We start from the raw sequence: 21,267 nt of genomic DNA on the forward strand, positions 1-21,267 counted from the left end.
CCTCAGTGGTTGATGTTCAATTTGATTTTTAAATAATTTATTACACTTTTTTCCCCAGTAAAGTGTTTTGGAATTTTGAACCTTTTTGGAAACCTTTATAAGACCTATTCAATTAATCATCAAGAATAATCAATTAATTAGTCTGTTACAAAGAATACTTGCTGATGACTGCTGTAGACTGCTGCTGTCCAGTGGGAATGCAGTGCAGACTGGAGTGTGGATTGTCTGATGGACTGGAGGAAAAGGGCTTGTTTGGAGGTGAAGTTTGACATTTAAATGCCAAGAGTCATGGTGGAAATGATAAACACATGCTCCCCGGGTTAAACAGATGTGTGTGTGTGTCTGTTATTTTTTGGGAGAGAGTTGCCTAAGCTTTTCCTGTTGGTGGATATTTCACTGTGAGGATAAGCTCTGTATGTCTTTGTGCACATATCAAGTTGTGCAAGGCGCAGAATTAATGAGTGGAGGTGACACGGCTGAAACTTCAATGAAGAGAAGATACTCCTACTCTCTCCCACTTTATTTTATCCCTCCAAGCATTAAACCCGGAGGTTGTGCAATAACACACACATGTGGAATGTTGTTCTTTAAATGGTTTTAACAGAAGCCCCTATAAACATGTATATATATCTAAGACCTGTAGGCAAACCCTCTGTTTAAATAAATGTTTAAGTGTTTTAATGTAATCAGTGTACAGTTTCCCACCAGAATTTTCCACACCAAGCTCTTCGTAGCTGTGGAATCTATGCGACCTCTCTCAGTCATGGCCATGGAATGCACTTTGGGTCTGTGCAGTCTGCTCCATGCCCACAGTCAGTTTTGAGTCATAGCAGGTGACACTGGCCGTGTGGGGGAGCAGATTCCTTTTTCTCTTCATGTTTTTTGGAGAGCACATACCCAGCTGCAGCCCAAGGCAGCTTTCTGACTCCTGTGGAGCTGCATGTCAGAGCGAGAATAGAAAAGGCCATTTGCCTCTTGAGATGGGTGCCTTGTGCATTCAGCCTAAGCCACACACAGGCAGTGAAGAGTTCATCAGAAGAGCTGAAGGGTTATAGAGGCTTCCACTGAGAAATGCTATTAGCCGTGCTGGCTCTCCCCTCATTCTCTCTCACTAGTGGCCCATGCATTGCATTCCCTGTGAAGACAGTGATGAGGTTGAGCTCGCCACTGTGTTTTAAGTCTCTGAGTGGCACAAGACGAGAAAATCCATTGTTATTTCAGCACTTCTTAAAAGCTGTGTCATTAGCATGGGCTCATTTTTAACCATTACTATCTCAATGAATACCTTCCTCAGTTTCTCAGTTTGTGCTTTGCTCATAAATCATAGCCAAATTTGTATAAACAATAAGAGTATACAGCCAGCAAATCATTTAGCTTTGTAAACATTACCAGTGTATGTTTGGTATTAGTGGTGCTGTTCATAAGTACAGAAAAATCTAATTGAGTTTTCTTTGAAGCTTGGATTTTGTCATTTGTTTGCTTGGATTTCTATAAGGCCAAATTATTTGAGGAAAAAGCTAATTGTGATTTTTCTGACCAGCATTGCAAGTACCATTTGAATTGCAATGATTTTTTTAATAAACTTCTATGCTTGTTTTAATAACTAAGTAGTCCAAGAAGATTTGGCTTTAATTTTGAATGCTCAATGTAGGACCATTGTGTTATGGTTGTTGTCATGCACACAGTACAGTGTTTGGTAGCCTCTGATTGATCTGACGCTGTTATACTACCTACTACTAACTTAATTGTCTCCATTTCAAATTAAAATGCTGTTCATGATAACAGGTTATAATGAAATTGCTGCTCTGGTGTTTTAAAAATTGCATTTTTACATATTGTAATTTTGACATTATAGTGATCAGTCTTCCAGCCCTAGTGTTTAATGCCCTAGAGCGTATAGTGTTCATGTTGTCCAAATCTCAACATCGTTTCTTTGCACTATTGTCCTGTGACAGCAAAATTTAAAACATTTGAGCTCTTGCCAGATTGCTCTATTGTCTTTTTTTGGTGCACTACCATTACTAGTGACTGTCGATTTTATGTTGCTGCTCTTTTTTTCAAATCAAATCAAATCAAATTTATTTATATAGCGCTTTTCACAACTGATGTTGTCACAAAGCAGCTTCACAGAATTCCAGTAAGACAAGATTTGACATGAAATGTAAAGACAAATGTAAAACCCTCAAGTGAGCAAGCCAGGGGCGACAGTGGCAAGGAAAAACTCCCCCAGCTGAGGAAGAAACCTTGGGAGGAACCAAGGCTCACAAGGGGTGACCCATCCTCCTCTGGTCAATCTACTGGTGATGATAGTTAGTAGTCCATGAGAACTTCAGTGTAGGGACAGCTTCAAGGCACTTGGTGGTTGCTGGAGCGTGGGCAGCTGGTCTGAAGCGTGGAGGAGGATCTCGACAGTCATCCATCAGTGTCCAGACAGACAGGTGGGCAGTCGTTTACTCGGAAAGATGTAAAGGGATGGAATTAGTTTTGAACTGTTTTGTGTTTGTAAAGTAGAAAATATGAAAATTTCCAGAGTGTGGCTAATGACTCCGGCAGATCTGACTATGACAGCATTAACTAAAAGGAGAGAACCAGAAGGACACACAGACACGGGAGCATCCTGAAACACTGGCATCCCTCCGCTCCACCGTCAACAAACCTGAGTGATCGCGAGAAGCGGCGGGACGACAGCACCAGCGTCTCAGTATACTATAATTCCCTGTGTCCATGGACCCCCCGGATCTGCCGCCTTTATCTATAGGGGAGCATTAGCTACCAAATGATAAACTAAACAAATGAGTTTTTAGCCTACATTTGAAGATTGCGACTGTGTCTGAGTCCCGAACATTTTTTGGAAGATCATTCCAGAGTTGGGGGGCTTTATAAGAAAAGGCTCTTCCCCCAGCTGAGGCCTTCTGAATTCTGGGAACATTTAAAAATCCAGTATTCTGTGATCTGAGTGAACGTGGAGGCTCATAATAGGAAATTGTATCTTGAAGATATTCAGGAGCAAGCCCATGTAGAGCTTTATATGTTAATAACAAAATTTTGTAGTCAATGCGGAATTTAACAGGCAGCCAATGAAGTGATGATAAAACTGGGCTGATATGTTCAAATTTTCTAGTTTTAGTGAGGACCCTAGCTGCAGCATTTTGAACTAGTTGAAGTTTTCTTAAATTGCTGCTGGTGCATCCTGACAGTAGTGCGTTACAGTAGTCAAGCCTTGAAGTAATAAAGGCATGTACTAATGTTTCTGCGTCCTGGAGGGATAAGGCATTTCTAATCTTAGCAATATTGCGAAGATGTAAAAAAGCTGTCCTAGTGATACTACCTATGTGTTGATCAAATGATAAATCCGGGTCAATTATGACACCAAGATTTTTTGCTGCTGAACCAGGTTTAACTGGAAAGTTAGCTAGATCTAAAATTAAATCTGATAATTTATTTCTTGTCACTTTTGGACCCAAAAGCAGGACCTCTGTTTTGTTGCTGTTTAGAAGGAGGAAGTTACGCAACATCCAGCCTTTCACGTCTTTTACACAGTCCTCTATTTTCTTTAATCTGTGTTTGTCATCGGGCTTGGCTGAAATATACAATTGTGTGTCGTCTGCGTAACAGTGAAAGTTAATGTCATGGTTTCTTATAACTGTGCCTAGCGGTAACATGTATAATGTAAATAATAATGGTCCTAAAATAGAGCCTTGTGGAATTCCAAATCTTACTTTAGAATAATTTGAATTTAGATTGTTTACTTTTACGAATTGATAACGTTCCGTTAAGTAAGATTTAAACCATAATAGGGCTGTCCCTGTGATTCCAACCATGTTTTCTAACCTTTCTATGAGAATATTGTGGTCTATTGTATCGAAGGCTGCGCTTAGGTCAAGAAGCACCAACAGGGATACGTGGCCTTGATCAGAGGCAAGAAGAAGATCATTTGTTATCTTGACTAGAGCTGTCTCTGTACTATGATGTTGCCTGAATCCAGATTGGAATTTTTCATATATATGATTCTTATGTAGATATGAACTAAGTTGTTGGGCCACAGCTCTTTCTAAGATCTTAGACAGAAATGGCAAATTAGAAATAGGCCTGTAATTAGACAGTGTACTAGCATCAAGATTTGGTTTCTTGATCATAGGTTTAATAACTGCTAGTTTAAAAGCTTTGGGTACATGGCCCAGACTAAGCGATGAGTTTACTATAGTTAAAAGAGGATCAATAATAGCTGGTAGTACTTCTTTGAGCAACTTTGTGGGAATTGCGTCAAGTGTGCAAGTTGTACAGTTTGCGGAGGTGATAATCTTCTCTAGTTCTAATTGTGGGAGTGGGTAAAAGGTTTCAAGTCTTTCTTTTACAGTTATATTATGTTTTATTTCATTCACATCAGGTGGCAGCCAGGATGGATTTGATCCTGTGGCTAGAGTTTGTTGTCTAATATTCTCAATTTTATTATTAAAAAAGTCCATAAAATCTTTACTGGTGAGAGTTGCTGGAATTAGTTGTTCAGAACCTGCTTGATTTTTTGTAATTCTAGAAAACACACTAAACAGTGCTCTCGGATTATTTTTATTATTGGAGATCAGCGAGGCCAGATATGCTGAGCGAGCTTTAGTGAGGGCATTTCTATACTCTATAAGGCTGTCCTTCCAGGCAGAATGAAACACTTCAAGCTTGGTTGATCGCCATTTCCGCTCTAGTTTTCGTAATGTTTGTTTTAAAGTACGGGTCTTATCGTTATACCATGGTGCGAGCTTTTTCTGTCTTATACTTTTATGTTTAAGTGGTGCTACCTTTTCTAAAGTAGATCGACAGGTATTTTCTAGGTAGTCAGTTAGTACATCTAGGTCCATTGGGTCTGATGGAGTTGGAACTGGGGTCGATAGTTCTGGTAGGTTTTCTATAAATTGTAGGGCGGTAGATGGTTTTATTATACGCCTTGTAGAATAGCGAGGGTTCTTACATAGATTATGGATAAAACGTAGCTCATATGAAATTAAGTAATGATCGGAGATTGCTGAGGATTGCGGTAAGATATTAATTTTGTCAATGTTAAGACCTAGTGTCAGAACTAAGTCTAAAGTGTGGCTGCAGTAGTGTGTAGGCCCTGTTACATTTTGAGTAATACCAATAGAGTCTAAGATTGAGGTAAATGCCTTTTTTAGTGGGTCACTTTCCTTCTCGAAATGGATATTGAAATCTCCTACAATTATAACTTTATGATTGCACACCGCTAGGTTTGTAGCAAAATCGCTGAATTCTTTCAGAAATTCTAAGTAAGGCCCTGGTGGTCTGTAAATGTTGCATAATAAAAATGCGTCCTTTTTTGTGACCGGATTTGTAATAATAGTGGAGAGAACCTCAAAAGAAGAAAAGGTGTCACATTGTTTAAGACTAATTTCTAGGGTATTTTGGTAAATTACACATACTCCACCTCCTTTGCCTGATATTCTTGGGCTATGTGCATAATTATAGCCTAGGGGGGTGGCTTCATTTAGTGCTAAATATTCATTTGGTTTAACCCACGTTTCCGTGAGACAGAAAACATTGAATTTATGATCACTTATAATATCATTTACGATGAGTGCTTTTGAGTTTAGCGATCTTATGTTGAGTAACCCAAATTTTAGTTCTGAGGTGTTGCTGCTAGGTGTTGTGTATGATTTAATATTGATTAGGTTGCTGAAACAGGCTGATTTTGTTTTTCTACTTTTACATTTAGTTCGGGGGAAAGACACAGTCTCAATACAGTTGAACCTGGGTGACGCCTCAAGACAGTTCGCAGACGGTCGGTTTAGCCTGTCTGTCTGCGGCCTGGTCCCGGCTCTGGATTGTCAGCAGCTATCTACACTACTCTGCCGACTAACTAAAAGACTATGTGCTATACTGCAAGAAAGTAAGGCAGCACCCTCCCGCGTGGGGTGGATACCATCCCTACCTATAAGACCAGGCTTGCCCTCAAAACGTAACCAATTGTCTATAAAGCCCACTTGATTTTCGGAACACCACTTGGACATCCAGCAGTTTAACGCCCAAAGTCTGCTGTAAGCTTCGTCGCCACGCCGCATTGGTATGGGACCAGAGCAGATTACGGCATCGGACATCGTCTGGGCCAGTTTAATCACCTCTGTAATATTACCCTTAGTTACCTCAGACTGCCGCAGACGAATATCATTGGCCCCTACATGAATGACTACCCTCGAATATCTCCTATTAGCTAACAGTCTAAGGTTGCCACTAATATCCGGCGCTCTGGCTCCCGATAAACAGCTAACTGTTACTGCCGGCGCCCCTAAAGGAGTAGCTAATTTCACGTGCCGAACAATAGAGTCTCCTATAACCAGAGCACTCTTAACAGGCTCCTCAGCGGGTGCTTCGCTGAGCGGGGCAAACCTGTTTGACACGCGAATCGGAGGAGCGTGGTGTCCCGGTGGGCTAGCTTTGGCCTCAGCGTTAGCATCAGCCTTAGCTTTCCGGCTATGACGCCGAGACGTCACCCATTCACCCCACTGTGAGGGCTCTAACGCCGGAGTCGTGGGGGTGCTAACTCTCCCTAAGGCACCCGGAGTTGCTAACACTGAATCTCGCTGTTTATCCCTCAACAATAATAAGCTCCGGATGCGCACTTCTAGCTGGTCCACTTTATCCACCAGAGAGCTAACTAGCTGACACTTACTACAAATACAACCACTATATTTATCGCTAGAGGTGGAAAAGGGCCTTAAACTAAACATGCCACACTCTGAACAGGCAAAACAGCCAGTAGTAGCCATGGAATTGCAGGTACTTACCGCTTTTAGTGAATTTTAGTAACTTACACCAAGAACGTTACTCCAGGGTCCGGTGGCAGTTTTAGTGCCTCTGTAATGAATATTCCTGCGGAGACAATCTAAAAGATAGATCTATGGATGGTTAGTAGGTTATAAAAACAGATATAAATATAGAAATAACAATGGAAACGATTAAACAGGAAAACCCGAGCGATCAAAACAGCTTCCAAACGGGTACAGAAACAGCCAAACGGGTTGCCAGATCTCCACTCTCTCCTCTTCTTCTTTTTTTTGAGAAGTAAATTTGTGTTGAAACAGTACTAAGGGTGTAGGATACCCCTTTTATCCTTTCACACAATGAGTGGTAGGATGGACATCTATTAGCTAACAAACAGGAACTGACTCTTGGTTTTCAAGCATTTTGAGCAATCCAGTGATGCTGCATTTATGGCCATTTGAAAAGATACAAAGACATTTCGCATTTAAGTTTCCAGTAACTTTCTTTAATTGCTAATATAATTGATAATGGCTGCCCTACACTTTTTTCTGTGCACTTGTATTCGTGCTGGTCAGCTTTTCCACAGTTGATATTTCCATGCCTTCCAGTGTGACAAATTGTGAATTTCAGAAAGTCTAGTCAGTTTCTCCCGTACTCTGTCAAGTCACAACATTTCAAACAAATTCCTGCCACGTCAGTTATTTCTAGAACTATCACACTGTCAGTTCAGCAGTTCTTTCTCTTGCTCTTATTCTCTGTCTTTCTCCTTCTTTCACTTACTCACTACTTTTCCTTTCTTTCTAATTTGTCTTGTTTTTTTTTCCTTCAAGGGATTTTAAACCATGTTTTGATTGAAAGCCAGAAAATAGATGGGAGCAGATGTGTGTTTGTGCTTAAGTCAGAGTGGCTGGTGATTTTACACATCTTTTGAAGCTTAAAGGAGTGTGAAATGTGTGTTATCTGTTGCTGTTTGTCCACCCTCTGGCAGGCGCTGACTCTCACACATGTGCAAAGTTTCCTGATTTGACTCACAACTACAAGCTGATTCATATTCTGTCGGTCATTCTGACAGTAGGACGTGACCTCTGACATGGAGGTCTAGGCCCTCTAGGTCAAAGATCAGCTCCAGGCTTTTTTAGTTTTCTTCTTCATTTTCCATTTCAAGTAAGAAACTCAGGGCAACAGATCCATATTTTAACATTTGCGTTGTTATTACCATCATATAAAATCATAAATGCTTTCTTCAGACTATTGTTGACAAATGCTTAATACTAAAAATGTAAATATATGAATAACAATAAAAGCAGAAGAGGTTATGTTTAACTTACAGAAGATTCTAGGTGATTTTTTTTAATACAATAACTTTATAGGAATGCCTCATGTCAAGAGCCATTTTTTTTCTGGTGCTCTACTGCAGAATTAAACTCAGTAGTAACAGTAGGAACCCTCTAAGCAGGAGTACATTTTCAGGGCTGTGAGCAGAGATTTATTCTGACACATCAGTGGGATTAGTCGCTGTGCAAGTAGCCAAATCTGGATTATTATGTACTCATTATGAGGTAGGCTGCAGTAATCTGAAATAACACTATAGAGATGTTTGACCCTTAACCCGTGTGCAGCTATAGCCAGAGGCCTACAAGATATGCTTTACTTGACACTTGAATCATTGCATCATTCCAAATGATAGCATTTGTCTCCAATCTTAGATGATTTATATATGGATGCATAGTTTTTTTTTTCTGCTGCGTACCAGTGGGATCATTGAATGTAATGAATATTTTAAGCCCATAGCTTTCATGAGCCAGGAAACTGAGACCAGTGCAGTGCAACATAGTAAAGAATAATGTGTAAGAGAGACATGCTTGGGAATGAATAGACAGATGGATGGTAAGATGATCAGATGCGTGGCTTAATGATTGAGAGTTTATAGAGGAAGGAAAGGATGCGCACAATCTGCCACTGTAAATTCACATGTTCTTTGGTAATGATCAGGATCTTAATATTTGCCCTCAGAGTAGCATTCATTTTCACAGTGGTCAAAGTAAAACTATTAGTATGTGGAAATAAGCCTGTTATTGTACAATTGTCTGATTGTAATATGTGGCAGTTGCGATTATTTCCCACAGTGAGTGAGCTGTCATGGTCAAATAGTTGTCACAAAAATAGAAAGGCAAATGGAGACAAATGAGGCAGAAAGGAATCAGAAAATGCCTTTATTTAGACTGTGTCTGCTTCTCACTGGTCCTGTAACAACGTCAGCACTCAGTGAATAATGTCTATGACTTTGAGCTATAGCAGTGTGTGTCATGATTTGAGACCTGCTAAACATCAGCAGCTAGGAAGTAAGATTGCTAATACAGACCAGTTCATAGTCAGATGAAATGACTGTGACATGCCTGCGTGAATTTGCAGCTATGTTCTCTATTTTCATACAGATGTATCGCAGTGCTTTTTTTTTTTTACATTCAGATGCTCTCCAGTAATTTCAGAACTCAATTCAGACCACTAGAAAGGTATTCTTGGTTTGTTTCACCAAAGCAACAAGATGATGTCAATTATATTCATAATTATTATTCCTGTATCCTCACTGTCCAAAAAAACTGTCTACATATTGGACAATTTTTATTTACTACATCTTTTAAATTCAGCAGCTGTCCTTCACATTTTGTGAAAGTTACATGATGAATGAACCAATAGAAATGCTGCAAAATGACTTGGAATGAAATCTTTTTACACTGACCTCCATTTAAAATTTCCGTCTCATGTGAAGTTACTACTTTGGAGATTTTTATTGTTTATTTTTTTGATGATAAATATATTCTTTATCATTTGCTCAGTTTCTAACTGTTTAACATGTGCTGTATATATCAAACTTAATGTGTTTACTGCATAGACGAATATGTAGGAAACAAGTGGAAAAGAGCAGGGCCAGAGTTTTTTTCCCGAACAGCCATAATATAAATTGTATGATAATATTTTTACTGTTCACTTTTGAGGCTTTTTGGTCATCCTTCTGGAAACATGCCTTGGGGAATAGAAACATGCTCACCCCTGGATGAACTCAAAACAGACACATTTTTTTTTTCTGGCATTTAAACACAACAGTTGTTTTTCAGTATTGTCTAAATCAGATGTGCACACACTCTCCATGGGAAATAAAGCCTTTTGTTTCTTAGCTTGACTGTTTACACACTGAATGTTCATCGGTGTAAGGAATGACACAAGACATCCATCTACATTTGGTACCAAGAGAAGGGCCAAACAAGGCCAAGCGAAAGAAAAGAGTGAGCTTTGTGTCACCAGCCCCCGTGAGTCATGTTGTGTTTGGCAAGACAGAATAGAAGAGAGGAGAGAGACAGGGGAGATTGAAAGTCTGAATAATGCTCTGAACTTCCCTTTGCTTTAGACACTTTAGTGATGTGTTCCCTGAGGGTGGAGATTGAAGAGCAGAGATAGCATTAAGGTCAGAGTCAATGGGTGTCAGGGAATACACACACACACACAAGGGGACATTTCTTTTACAGAATGTGTGTTTTTGTGTATGCGTCTGCTGATATAGACGGTAAAACTCCTTATCCTTCTGAAAACATAAGGTCAGTACAGTGCTTTCCTGTACATATCTCTACACATGCCATACATCTACCACACACACTACTGTCCAAACTTTTGCAGTATAGTGTTACATAAATTTTTTTGTCATTGTTTATACTATTTACCATTCTAAACTAGAAAGCAAAAGTAATTTGTAGTTTTATTTAGCATTCCAAGCATTTTTACTCTATCTCTAGAGTCATCTACATAATCTCAGTACGGTTATCTACTTTCTTTGTCTCTCCAGAAATATCTTGGTAAGACATACACCTTTCTGGACACATCTCCCATTTAAAAAAATTCCCAATTCTTATTTGAAATTCTGAAATGGCATTGAAATATCATTCTGAATTAATTTATACATTTATCTGAAATCAATTAGTTTTTATATTATAGATTTGTATATGTCTGGTATATTTTTCACATTATTTCTGTTTCATCATTCAAATGGGTTTTTGGGAGAATATTTGATTAAGTGGATATATAGAGAAAACTACATAGACTCATTCACATGCGAAGAGTGCGCTACAGAATGATGACTCATCCTCAAGGGTCTTTGAACTTCTTCAGCACTGCTTTTTCAGATGCTGGGATCTTGCCACTTGCATCTGCAGATGTCAAGTACCAGCTGCAGAAATACGCAGTGTTGTCCAGGAGACGATTAGTGTGAATGTACTCAAAACTGAATCACCTCAGCATCATAATCAAAACGGGAAATAACCTGGGATATACCTCAGTAGTATTTGAAGAGTAAAATTCCAGGAAAAAATATCTGAATTTAAAAAGACATAGACAATTTGTCTATGTTGTCAAACTATATATATATATATATATATATAGTTTGACAACATGTGCCTCTTTCATGTATAAACTCAGGAGAAATTCTAGAGAAACTCCAGAGTTTTGGGTCCGGAGACATCCCAATGTGGTTGGTCACACATGCAGCACACAGCAGGAGATTCTCTGCATCAGGCACACTCACACAGTGGGAAATAAAACATGTGCTTTAGGCAGGGCACAGCGTCTACTGCTGCGCATTTTACCCCGGGTCTTTACTATGGCACAAGGAGGATAAAGTCTGGGTAAGGTTCAGAATGAATGTTGCGAGTGGTCACGTTCACACATACAGGTCCTCTGGGTAAACTCCGGAACATTTCTGGATTACTGTGCATGTGTGAAACGGGCTATTATGTAATAGAAACATTTTTCATAATATTAAAATAAACAATATATATATATATATATATATATATATATATATATATATATATATATATATATATATATATATATATATATATATATATATATATATATATATACACATACACACACACACACAAACCCTGAAGAGCGTTAAAATTTGCATTTTCATTTAAAACCCTTTCTCTCAGTGTGAAGAATGTTCTATTTCAATATAGATATTGAAATATCTGTTCATTACAGAATTGGCTCTTATTTGTTACTTTTTCCTGAAGATATCGGATCAAATTTTTCTGCTGATACCTGAAATTGGCTCAGTGTGAACTATTTTAAACAAGATTGGATTGGATGCATTCATTCATTCATAGGCACTATTGTATCCAACATTCCTGTTTGGCATTATAGCTATGCCATCTGTATAGGACACAACTGTTCATAATAATAATAATAATAGTAATATAATAATAATAAATTAAAGGGGAGATATTATGAAGAAAACTTTTTCAGTGCATTAGCCCATTGATGTGGGGTTCGGGCACTCTTACCAACTCACTGTGAAATAAAACATCCCAGGCCATTTTTTTCTGTGATCTATCTAGGTCTGAAAACATGGGATAAAACAAGTCATTCTGATCTTGTGCTGTTTCTTGCATAGAGTGCAAGCACTTCCAAAAACTCTATAATTCAATTCATGTGAGAACAAAAAGACTAGGGTAAACGGAGCAAAAAAACACTCAATCTGCACAGAGAACTAATTATTGTGATAAATGTGATGAAAACAAGAACAGAGAAGAAAGAAAAACGACTAAACGCCTCTGTATCTGTTCCTTGCACTTCATTGACAAGCTCCTTCACATTTGGTTTACTCTTTGGCTGTTCAGACAGTATAAGAAAAGTTCTGTTTTTGATTTTTGTGGTATTTTAAACAAAGGATGTCACAGACATTTAATTAAGACCCCAGGGATCTGTTTTAACTTGTGGAAAAAGGGTATAATATGTCCCTTTTAATACAGAGATGATAGCTATTAACTTCTAAACTAGCCTGACATGCCTTGACATTTTTCACCTACAGAAATAATTGATCCCAGAATAGAACATAGGTCCATACACCCAGAAACAATATGAGAGCACTAGGAATTGCATTCATCTATTTTGTATAAATCAGCTTTAGACATAGACTTCTGAAAAGCCTATTTTCAAAGGTGTTGATAAATTAAAAAAATGTTTTTCAGACATTTGGCCTTTGAAAAACAACATTAGAAGATTGTTCTTTGTTAAAATATGCATGTGCATGCAGTGAACATTTTTCCATTTATTTAACTGTTAAAAGTGATTACATTTGGGGAAAAAAATGAACAGAGTTGAATTTTCTGCCAGCTCATGTCCAGGTGTGTCTTGGAGGCACTTCCTGTAGGGTCAGCGAGCACAGCCTTGACCTGTTGGAGTACATCCAAAATCATTGTAGGCTTATTGTACCATGTCCTTATTAGGTCATTCAATAGAAGACATTTTCCTGTGTGTGGACTGCTGATTAGGTGTGTGTGTGTGTGTGTGTGTGTTTGAGAAACCTTGTTAGTAAGAGGGTTTGATTGACTGATGTGTTTTACAGTGAATCAGTGTGAGTGTTCCTCTGTGACTGGTGGACTGCGAGTCTCAGGTCAGCCTCGTGCAGTGGGTGTTCCGGGTGTATTGTGTCCGCCTGGGGCTGAACAGGGTGTTACTTGGTGATATATTCAGAACAGGATCTGACCACTGTGACCTTGTCTGACAGCCCTGTCCACCTTTCCTAGTACACAATTTAAAGGTCTAGTCATCCCACGTCAGATTTTTTAAACAAGGAAACAAATACAAAACAAACTGGGTTTTATTTTTAATACACTGAATCCTCCATAGCAAGTCTATTTTTTTAAACACTCAGAATGTAGGAGGATGATAAAATGAACATGTCTAGAATATACCTATATAAAGAAAGAATGCTATAAACAGTGTGTATGTAGTACTAATCTACTCACTCTAGTCATTCTTTTAGGTATGCATCTTTATGTACTTTCCTGACGCCAATGTGTTTTCTCATATACTTTTTTGTGCTTTCCCATTATCAAGATGAACAGATCTACTTCATGATTACAAGGCTCTGATTGGACAGATTGACTTTAATGCACCTCTACAAAACTGTAAATTAGGCTAATGGCAATTAATACCTCTTTAACAGCTCTGTGCCTGTCAGTTAGTGAAAGATGGTATTAGTATGCATGTAATTCTTAAAGCTCGATGTGCACTTTTTGTTCATGAATTCTCACTCTCTCTCTCTCCCAGTGAATTAATGGCTAACGTAGCTGTGAGTGAAACTAAATACAGAATTGTTATTGTGTTTTATAAACAAAGCTCAGTAAACCTATTGAGCTCTAATTAGTAGTGTAGGCTTGTGACAGGAGATGTTCCTTCTGTTGTTTGTTGTTTCCTGTTGTTATTGGTTGAGTGGTTATGAGAATGACTTTTAAAAGTGCTCTACCTTTTGAATACCATGTATTCTCTCCTTCTCAATGTCCTGCAACAAAAAATCTGTCAGATTCATTGTTTGAGAAGGAGCTAAGAGGAGCAATCTCATGGTATTACTCCTACCTGAATGCTGTTTTTCATTCAGGACTCGATTTCCCCTCAGCTCTGTGGAATTGGTTTGGTTGGGTGCATGAGTGAAATGGTCAGGGATGACCAAGCAGGAACAGTCAAAATGATCCATTTCTCTTTTTCTCTAACCCGAGGGTCAAATAGAGTAGTTCGGAAATGAAAATGTGTGATGGAATATTCACTAGCCGTTTGCCAGGGTCCAATGGGACTTTCTCTCTATTAACCTTTGGTTACTTGGTGACAGACTACAGAACCTGCTCATTATGTGTAAATCAAACTAAAAATGAGTTATTATAAAGAATATCTGTAGAGAATTCAGAATGGAGTTGATTCAGGAACGCCCTGCCTTTTCTTCTTTAGTGATTTTGTGACTGTTAGAAACAGCAGCCTGAAGTGAGAGACACATTAAGTGGGAGAATTGAAGAGAAATGTAGCAACAGTTTTGTGTGTATGTGTGCACGCACCAGGGGCGTCGCTGCAGGGGGGCCTGAGGGACATCTGTTTCTCCTCTTAGAAGCCAGCCCTGCCCCACCCCCCACATTGATTGCTGAAAAAAGGTTGCCAGCTACCCATAAAATTAAAGTTTGCTAGATACAAAGACAGTGAATTAAAAGTACAAAGACAAGGTGCATTTTTCCATCTTAAATAAATACTAACAAATGATGTATGGTTATTGCAAATTTACAGCAGAAGTGTTTATACAACAGCATGCCACCATTTCATGAAAAAAATGCACAAAAAGGTTTTAGTTTTTTTAACTTCAATGTGTACACACTGCATTGTCATGCTTCACTGTATCTCTCATGGAATAGGGAGTAGTGATAGGAATGGATGGGATGTTTATTGTTACAACGTTACAAGACATGAATAGAGTAGAAAAAATAGTAGTTCTATAAGATGTATAATAGGGATGGCTGGTATCCACAGTTTTCATATATTAATATCGTCTCAAAATATTAACACGGTATCTCTGTGGGGTGGGGTGTGCACTATGTGCCTCATATTTGTGAATGTGGGTTGATGGAAGGGTTTTCGGTGCTGTGCAGTTCAGCTTAGCACAGTCCGACAGTGCACACCGACACATGTTGATGATTAACAAAATAAGTTTCTGAGAGAGCAGATTTCAGCGACTGGTGCTGGAAGAGCAGAAAAATTTGAATAAGACAGGCTCTACACTGTTTAGAAGCATAGCTGGCCAGCTAACAGGAACTTGTGGTTTAGCACACCACAGAAAATGATTTTCCAGTGAACTGAGGCTCAAAACACATATTTAGAGATAAAACCTCATGCCTGTGAGCACGAAGTTCAGTGAAATGTCTTCGGAACCTAACAAAAATGTATTTTGTTTGTTTTCTCTTTTAACCCAAACTCAGGGCTAAATTCACAACTGCGGTGGGCTACGGGGCTTGTGTTTCCCCGTCCCTGTTTTCAGAGTGTGACATCACCAGTCAGTGAGCTGCACATGAATGAAATTTTGGCCTTGTTCCTAAAGACACAGAACGGAAATTTGACACAACACACACTTGTCATAATTTTAAAATACTGCTCTCGTTTTGAGATTTTTAAATACCAAATTATACAATATTACCATTAGACCACCCAACCATAGTGTGTAGAATATGTACTACGAACATATAGTAAAAGCGTTGACACGTATTGCCCTATATACACTGGCATTGATCCATGATACAGATTGTATTTGACCAGGGTAAAATAACATTACAGTTATATATAATATATATATATATATATATATATATATATATATATATATATATATATATATATATATATCTTATTTTATTACTATTGTTGTTATTATTATTATTTTTTTTAAATGGTCAGACATCTACTTCTTTCACTGTTGAACTTTTAAGCAGTTAACTTGTGGTATGCTTTCGGTTTTAGTAGACAAACTTGGCACTTTAATGTAAACTTGATCCATGCTCTTTCAAGATTGTGGGTTAACTTCAGCTGGTTGCTGTGCTGTAATCATGGGCAAGGCAGTAATAAATGCATCAGATGAGAACAAGACAAAGATGTGTTTTGTGTTTTTCAGCTATGCCTTTAGGACACAGGCACATGATTTAACCAAATGCTACCTGGAAAATTCTTTCTCAGATTGTTTATGAGAGAGATATTTCTGTAATTAACAGAAAAATATACACAAAATTCACCACAGAAATTTATTTTCTATATATTTTTTTCTTTAAATGTATTATTATTTTTTATATTCACAATATATATATATATATATATATATATACACATTTCAATATATTTATTCATGTCCAATTGTTCTTAATTGAACTAATTTGTCTACAGTCTCACCCCAGTTTCTCTACTGAAGACAAACTGTGGTTGTGTATGAGTCTGGGCTTGTCATGTGGCAGCTGATAACTACCTGCGACTGGTCTGAGTTTACTACTGAAAATAATGTAGAAAGTGTTTGGCAAACCAAATGTTTGGTGAGTGGGTGGGAGGATGTCCATGCATGAGTGACTTCTGAAACACATCTTTATGACCAAAGAATTGTGCATTTATTGGACAGGGAAAGATTAGACATTAAGTAGAGCAGTTTCATAGTTGGGTGGAAGAACACTGCTCCCCCTGCTGGAAGCCATGCACTGATAAATGTCTAACATCTACAGTGGCTGTGTCTCTCAAAGTGAGCGAGGACATCCATTTTTAGGCTGTGGGTGTTTGTGTTAATGATCAAAGCCACAGATTTCACAATGCTTATGTTAGTAATAAATAGTGCCTCCTCTGCTTTTTTTTTGTTTTGTTTTTCAGGTTCATTCCAAGGTGTTCAAGCAAGAGTGATTATTTGCTCTTTTCTTGGTCTGCAGCGCCATCAGTAGCAGTGGTGTGTTCCCAGCCTCAAATGTGATGGAGGGTTTTCCTGTCCATTGAGTGTGCTGTTCTCAGCACTGCAGCCATGTCTGCTTGCAACACCTTTACAGAACACGTGTGGAAGCCTGGCGAATGCAAGAACTGCTTCAAGCCTAAAAGTCTTCACCGTCTTCCTGAGGGGGGCTCACGTAAGGGTCCCCCTGAACAAGCCCCTTCTCAACACATCCAAAGTCCCACAGGGACTAGGGCTAACATTAACCAGCACATCCAGTCTCCTGTGGTAGGCGGAGCTAGCGTGCACACTAACATTGCTAGCAACACTCAGCGAAGCGGAGGCTCCTCCCGCTCAGGTCAGGTCCGGCCTCCTGTGGCAAAGAAGCCCACCATTGCGGTGAAGCCCACCATGATGCTGCCATGCTCTGGGATGGGGCTAGATGCAGAAGGGAACCCACAGATATCTGTCGAAGGAGCTGAGCCTGGTAAGACCTCTGCCTTCACTGTCTGGAATCACAATGGACTGAACCGAAAGAGGCCAGCAGGACCAAACAACAACGAAGGAGACGATGGAGGCGGGGAGATAGAAGGCTATGCTTCCCTGTGTCCACCCAGTAGCAGCAGTAACAATAACAATGGACTGACTGACGTGCTTAAAGAGATAGCTGGCCTGTGCCCGAGCCCGAGCACTAGCAGAGATGACTTTCTGGGCCGGATTAGCTGCTCCTACAGGCGCTCACTAGAGAGAGGCCTGCCTGCAGCTAGCTGCCTCGCTATGGGCAGCACTAGTGGCAGTGGAGCAGCCAAACATGTCTCTCTCAGCGATAGCGCTGAGATAATCAGTAATGAAGGTGGACGCTTCTGCTACCCTGAATTCTCCAGTGATGGAGAGGATGATGACGAAGGTGCTGAGTTGAGTGAGGGGGATGATGAAGATGATGGTGAGCATGAGAGCTGGGATGAGAGTGATGAAGAACTTTTGGCCATGGAGATCCGGATGCGAGGGCAACCACGCTTTGCTAATTTCCGTGCTGCAACCCTGTCTCCTGTTCCTTTTGCAGCTGGTAAGAAGTGGAACACTGTCCCTTTACGGAACCGGTCACTGCAGAGGATCTGCGCAGTGGACTATGATGACAGTTACGACGAGATTTTGAATGGGTATCCTTCCATGGACTCCAGTGTAGCACCTGGCCTGCTCCCCTATGGCAGGGATCACCAAGGCAGTGGCTTTCTGTCCAACTCAGAGTCCACTACCTCTCCGGAATCCTCCTCTTCACTCCCTGAGGATTCCTGCACATCCAGCACGGGGAGTAGTGCCCCTTGTGGTCAACGGAATGGACTGAACCTGGCTTCAGGGAGTAGGCAGCTCGCACCCCATGCAGATCAAACCCAACGAGCACTGGGCTCACCTAAAGCCACTGAGACTCACAAAGCTGTTCTGGCAATCCGACTACAAGAGCAAGATGCTAATCAAAGGGAAGGTGTGCCGCTTCCACAGGCTCTCCCAGGCCAACCAATCACAATCAGCTTCAGCCCCACAGAGGAGCAAGCTAAGCCGTATAGAGTGGTGAGTTTGGAGAAGACTCCTATCTGTAAGCCCTACACTGTGGTGGACGTGTCTGCCTCTATGGCTAGCACAGAGGAGCGAGCTTCTGAGGGCACCACCAAACCAAAGGGTCCAAACCCTGCATTTGGTCCACCACCCTACCCTGGGGCATCCAAAAATATCCCCCATTCTGCAGGTTCTCCCTTTTCGCCAAAATCACCCTTATCACCCAAGTTGCCTCTTTCTCCGAAGTCTGCAGCTATATCTCCAACTTCTCCGGTATCTCCATTCACTCCAGTTTCTCCTTCAGTACCAATCGCTCCTAGCCCTGCTGCTGCTGGAGCCCCCAGTCCTTCCCCCAAGAAGCCTGGGAGCATTAGGTACCAGGAGGTGTGGACATCCAGTACCAGCCCAAGGCAAAAAATCCCTAAAGTTGAGTTGCTGAGCGGGGGGCCTGCTGGGCCATCGGTTCCTCCCAGACAGAACAACCATAAATCGGCTCCCACTTCCCCCATTGCCGGCCTCTCCTCCTCACGCACTGTACCAGTCAAATCACCCAACCTCTCTGAGATCAAGTTCAACAGTTACAATAATGCAGGCATGCCGCCTTTCCCCATCATCATCAGAGATGAGCCTACGTATGCACGCAGTTCAAAGAATGCTGTGAAAGTGCCCATTGTGATTAACCCCAGTGCGTATGATAATCTGGCTGTGTATAAGAGCTTCCTTGGCTTGAGCGGGGAGTTGGTTCAGCCCAAGCTCGGGGCAGGTAGCCGAGTGACCAGCCATACATACGAGGAGATTGGTTCATCTGAGAACACACAGCCCTCTCAAACAGAACATCTGGCCAGTGCCAGAAAACCTGCCTCATCCATGACTAAGGAAGAAACAGAGATGAGGGCAGCAGAAGCGCCAGCAGAAGAGAAAGGCAGAAATGTTGCAGAATCCAATATAACACCCACCAATTTCTCAGTTACTTTCTCCACTCCCAGGGCCAATATTACCCCTAATGCCAGCCCATTATCCAGCAGCCTGACCAAGAGCAGCTCTGCCACAGCCAACATCAGCCGCAGCCGAAACCCCAGTGGTGAGCCGCCAGCAGGCAGCAACGAGTGCCAGTCTTCCTCCACCAGCGGATCAGGCCACAGAGAGAAGGCCAGCATGGTGCTGTCTCAGATAGTTGCTTCCATCCAGCCTCCTCAGTCTCCTCCAGAGTCGCCCACTGCCCAGGTTAAAACCTGCAGTGCTGAGGAACTTTACTCCCTTCCTCCTGATGCTACTAAAGGTACTCTCAGCAGGCCCAAGTCCCTTCATTGTCCTGCAGACAGTGGCCTGTCCAAATCCCGCAAAGATATGCCATCCAAGCTCCTGCCCAAGTCCCAGAGCGCCTCTGCAGCTGAGGCCCCCACAAGCCCAAAACAAGATCCTGCCGCCCCTTTCCCCCCACCCAGATCCACTTCCTCTCCTTACCATGCTACTAACCTGCTCCAGAGGCACTTCAGCAATTGGACTAGGCCCACAGGCTCCAAGCCCAGTGATGGAGAGGTCAGCCCTGGGGCAGAGGGCAGACGCTCGGCCGACAGCAACAAGCCCAAACGTTGGATCTCCTTCAAGAGCTTCTTCCGCCGGCGGAAAGATGAGGATGAGCAGAAAGAGAAAGCAGAGAAAGAGAAGGAGAAAGGAAAGCTAGTGGGTTTGGATGGAACTGTCATCACCATGTTACCTCCTCCCCCCATCCAGAGGCAGCACTGGTTCTCGGAGTCAAAAACAGATGACCCCAGCCAAAAACCCACCATCATATTTACTTATAAGCCTGACAGCGGGACAGGTGGCGATGGGGAGGGGGAGCTCAGGGTGGAAGAGTGTAATGCATCAACAACAAGCAATTTCAACCAATCGGGTGTCCCCAAGAGCAGAGCAAGCCTACTCATCAGCAAAGTCATGAGGTAAGTCAATCTCTCTCTCTCTCTCTCTCTCTCTCTCTCTCTCTCTCTCTCATATCATTGAACTCCCATTAAATCCTCATCAAATTCCCTGGTGACATTGGTTCAGCCTTTTCTGTCTGATTGTTTTGTTAAGTCTGCAGTATGTGCAGTGTGCTAAGTAGGCTAAGGTATTCTGATGACTGCATTACTTCCTGGTGTGCTTCTGGATGCTGAGTCACTTCTGGGCAGGAGGTTTGTTTATATTTAAGTTGCTGTGTTTATGTCTATATTCTCTGTTGCTCTACAAAGGTGTTCTTACCTCAACTCCAGATAGCCACTGTCATTTCCTGTCTCTCATGATTATATCGCCTTATTTCAGCGTATATACCTTGTTTGATTTGTGCAAAGGTTATCCTGTTTGATTGGTCCAAAGGTTAAGTGTTGATTTTCCATGCATATGACAAGGAGATGTGATAGAATTCCAGTTGGTGAAGCTCCAGTAATAAACAGGCTTTGTGAATAGTATTCTTACCCAGATAGTTTTACAGTTGGAGTGATCAGGACATCTCTGAAGTCCCTTTTTATTAGTACTGTGTGCAGCCATTTAAGGGTTTATTTTACTGATTCGCTTAATGAGTTGACTCTACACTCAACCCATCGTGTAAGTTCCTCAGAGCATCCAAACAACAGAGAGCACATAATTCACAAAATATCAGTGGATTTTTATAACACAGAATGATGACTCAGTTCGTTTCTTGAGCT

General features: G+C 40.9%; 2 protein-coding genes across 4 annotated transcripts in view; one reads left to right on the forward strand and one right to left on the reverse strand.

The window, feature by feature from the left end:
* The window catches only part of peak1 (pseudopodium-enriched atypical kinase 1), a 106,545-nt gene that overhangs the window by 57,420 nt on the left and 27,858 nt on the right, over positions 1-21,267 (forward strand). For all 3 annotated transcript variants that reach the window (XM_066667900.1, XM_066667901.1, XM_066667902.1), the window contains exon 4: positions 16,981-20,526. In XM_066667900.1, coding sequence (XP_066523997.1) covers positions 17,126-20,526 — 3,401 coding nt within the window. In that variant the 5' untranslated portion in view covers positions 16,981-17,125. The remainder of the gene's footprint in view (positions 1-16,980; positions 20,527-21,267) is intronic.
* Positions 3,687-7,164, reverse strand: LOC136695130 (uncharacterized). The gene has a single exon (XM_066668965.1). It carries the CDS (start codon positions 6,768-6,770, stop codon positions 5,832-5,834), a length of 939 nt encoding a protein of 312 aa, XP_066525062.1. The 5' UTR covers positions 6,771-7,164; the 3' UTR covers positions 3,687-5,831.

The sequence above is a fragment of the Hoplias malabaricus genome, chromosome 4 (genome assembly GCF_029633855.1).
Source record: "Hoplias malabaricus isolate fHopMal1 chromosome 4, fHopMal1.hap1, whole genome shotgun sequence".
In the NCBI taxonomy this organism is placed as follows: Eukaryota; Metazoa; Chordata; class Actinopteri; order Characiformes; family Erythrinidae; genus Hoplias; species Hoplias malabaricus.

Coding starts and splice junctions, on each gene's coding strand:
- LOC136695130 (XM_066668965.1), bottom strand. CDS start 6,770: ATGGCTACTACTGGCTGTTTTGCCTGTTCAGAGTGTGGCATGTTTAGT.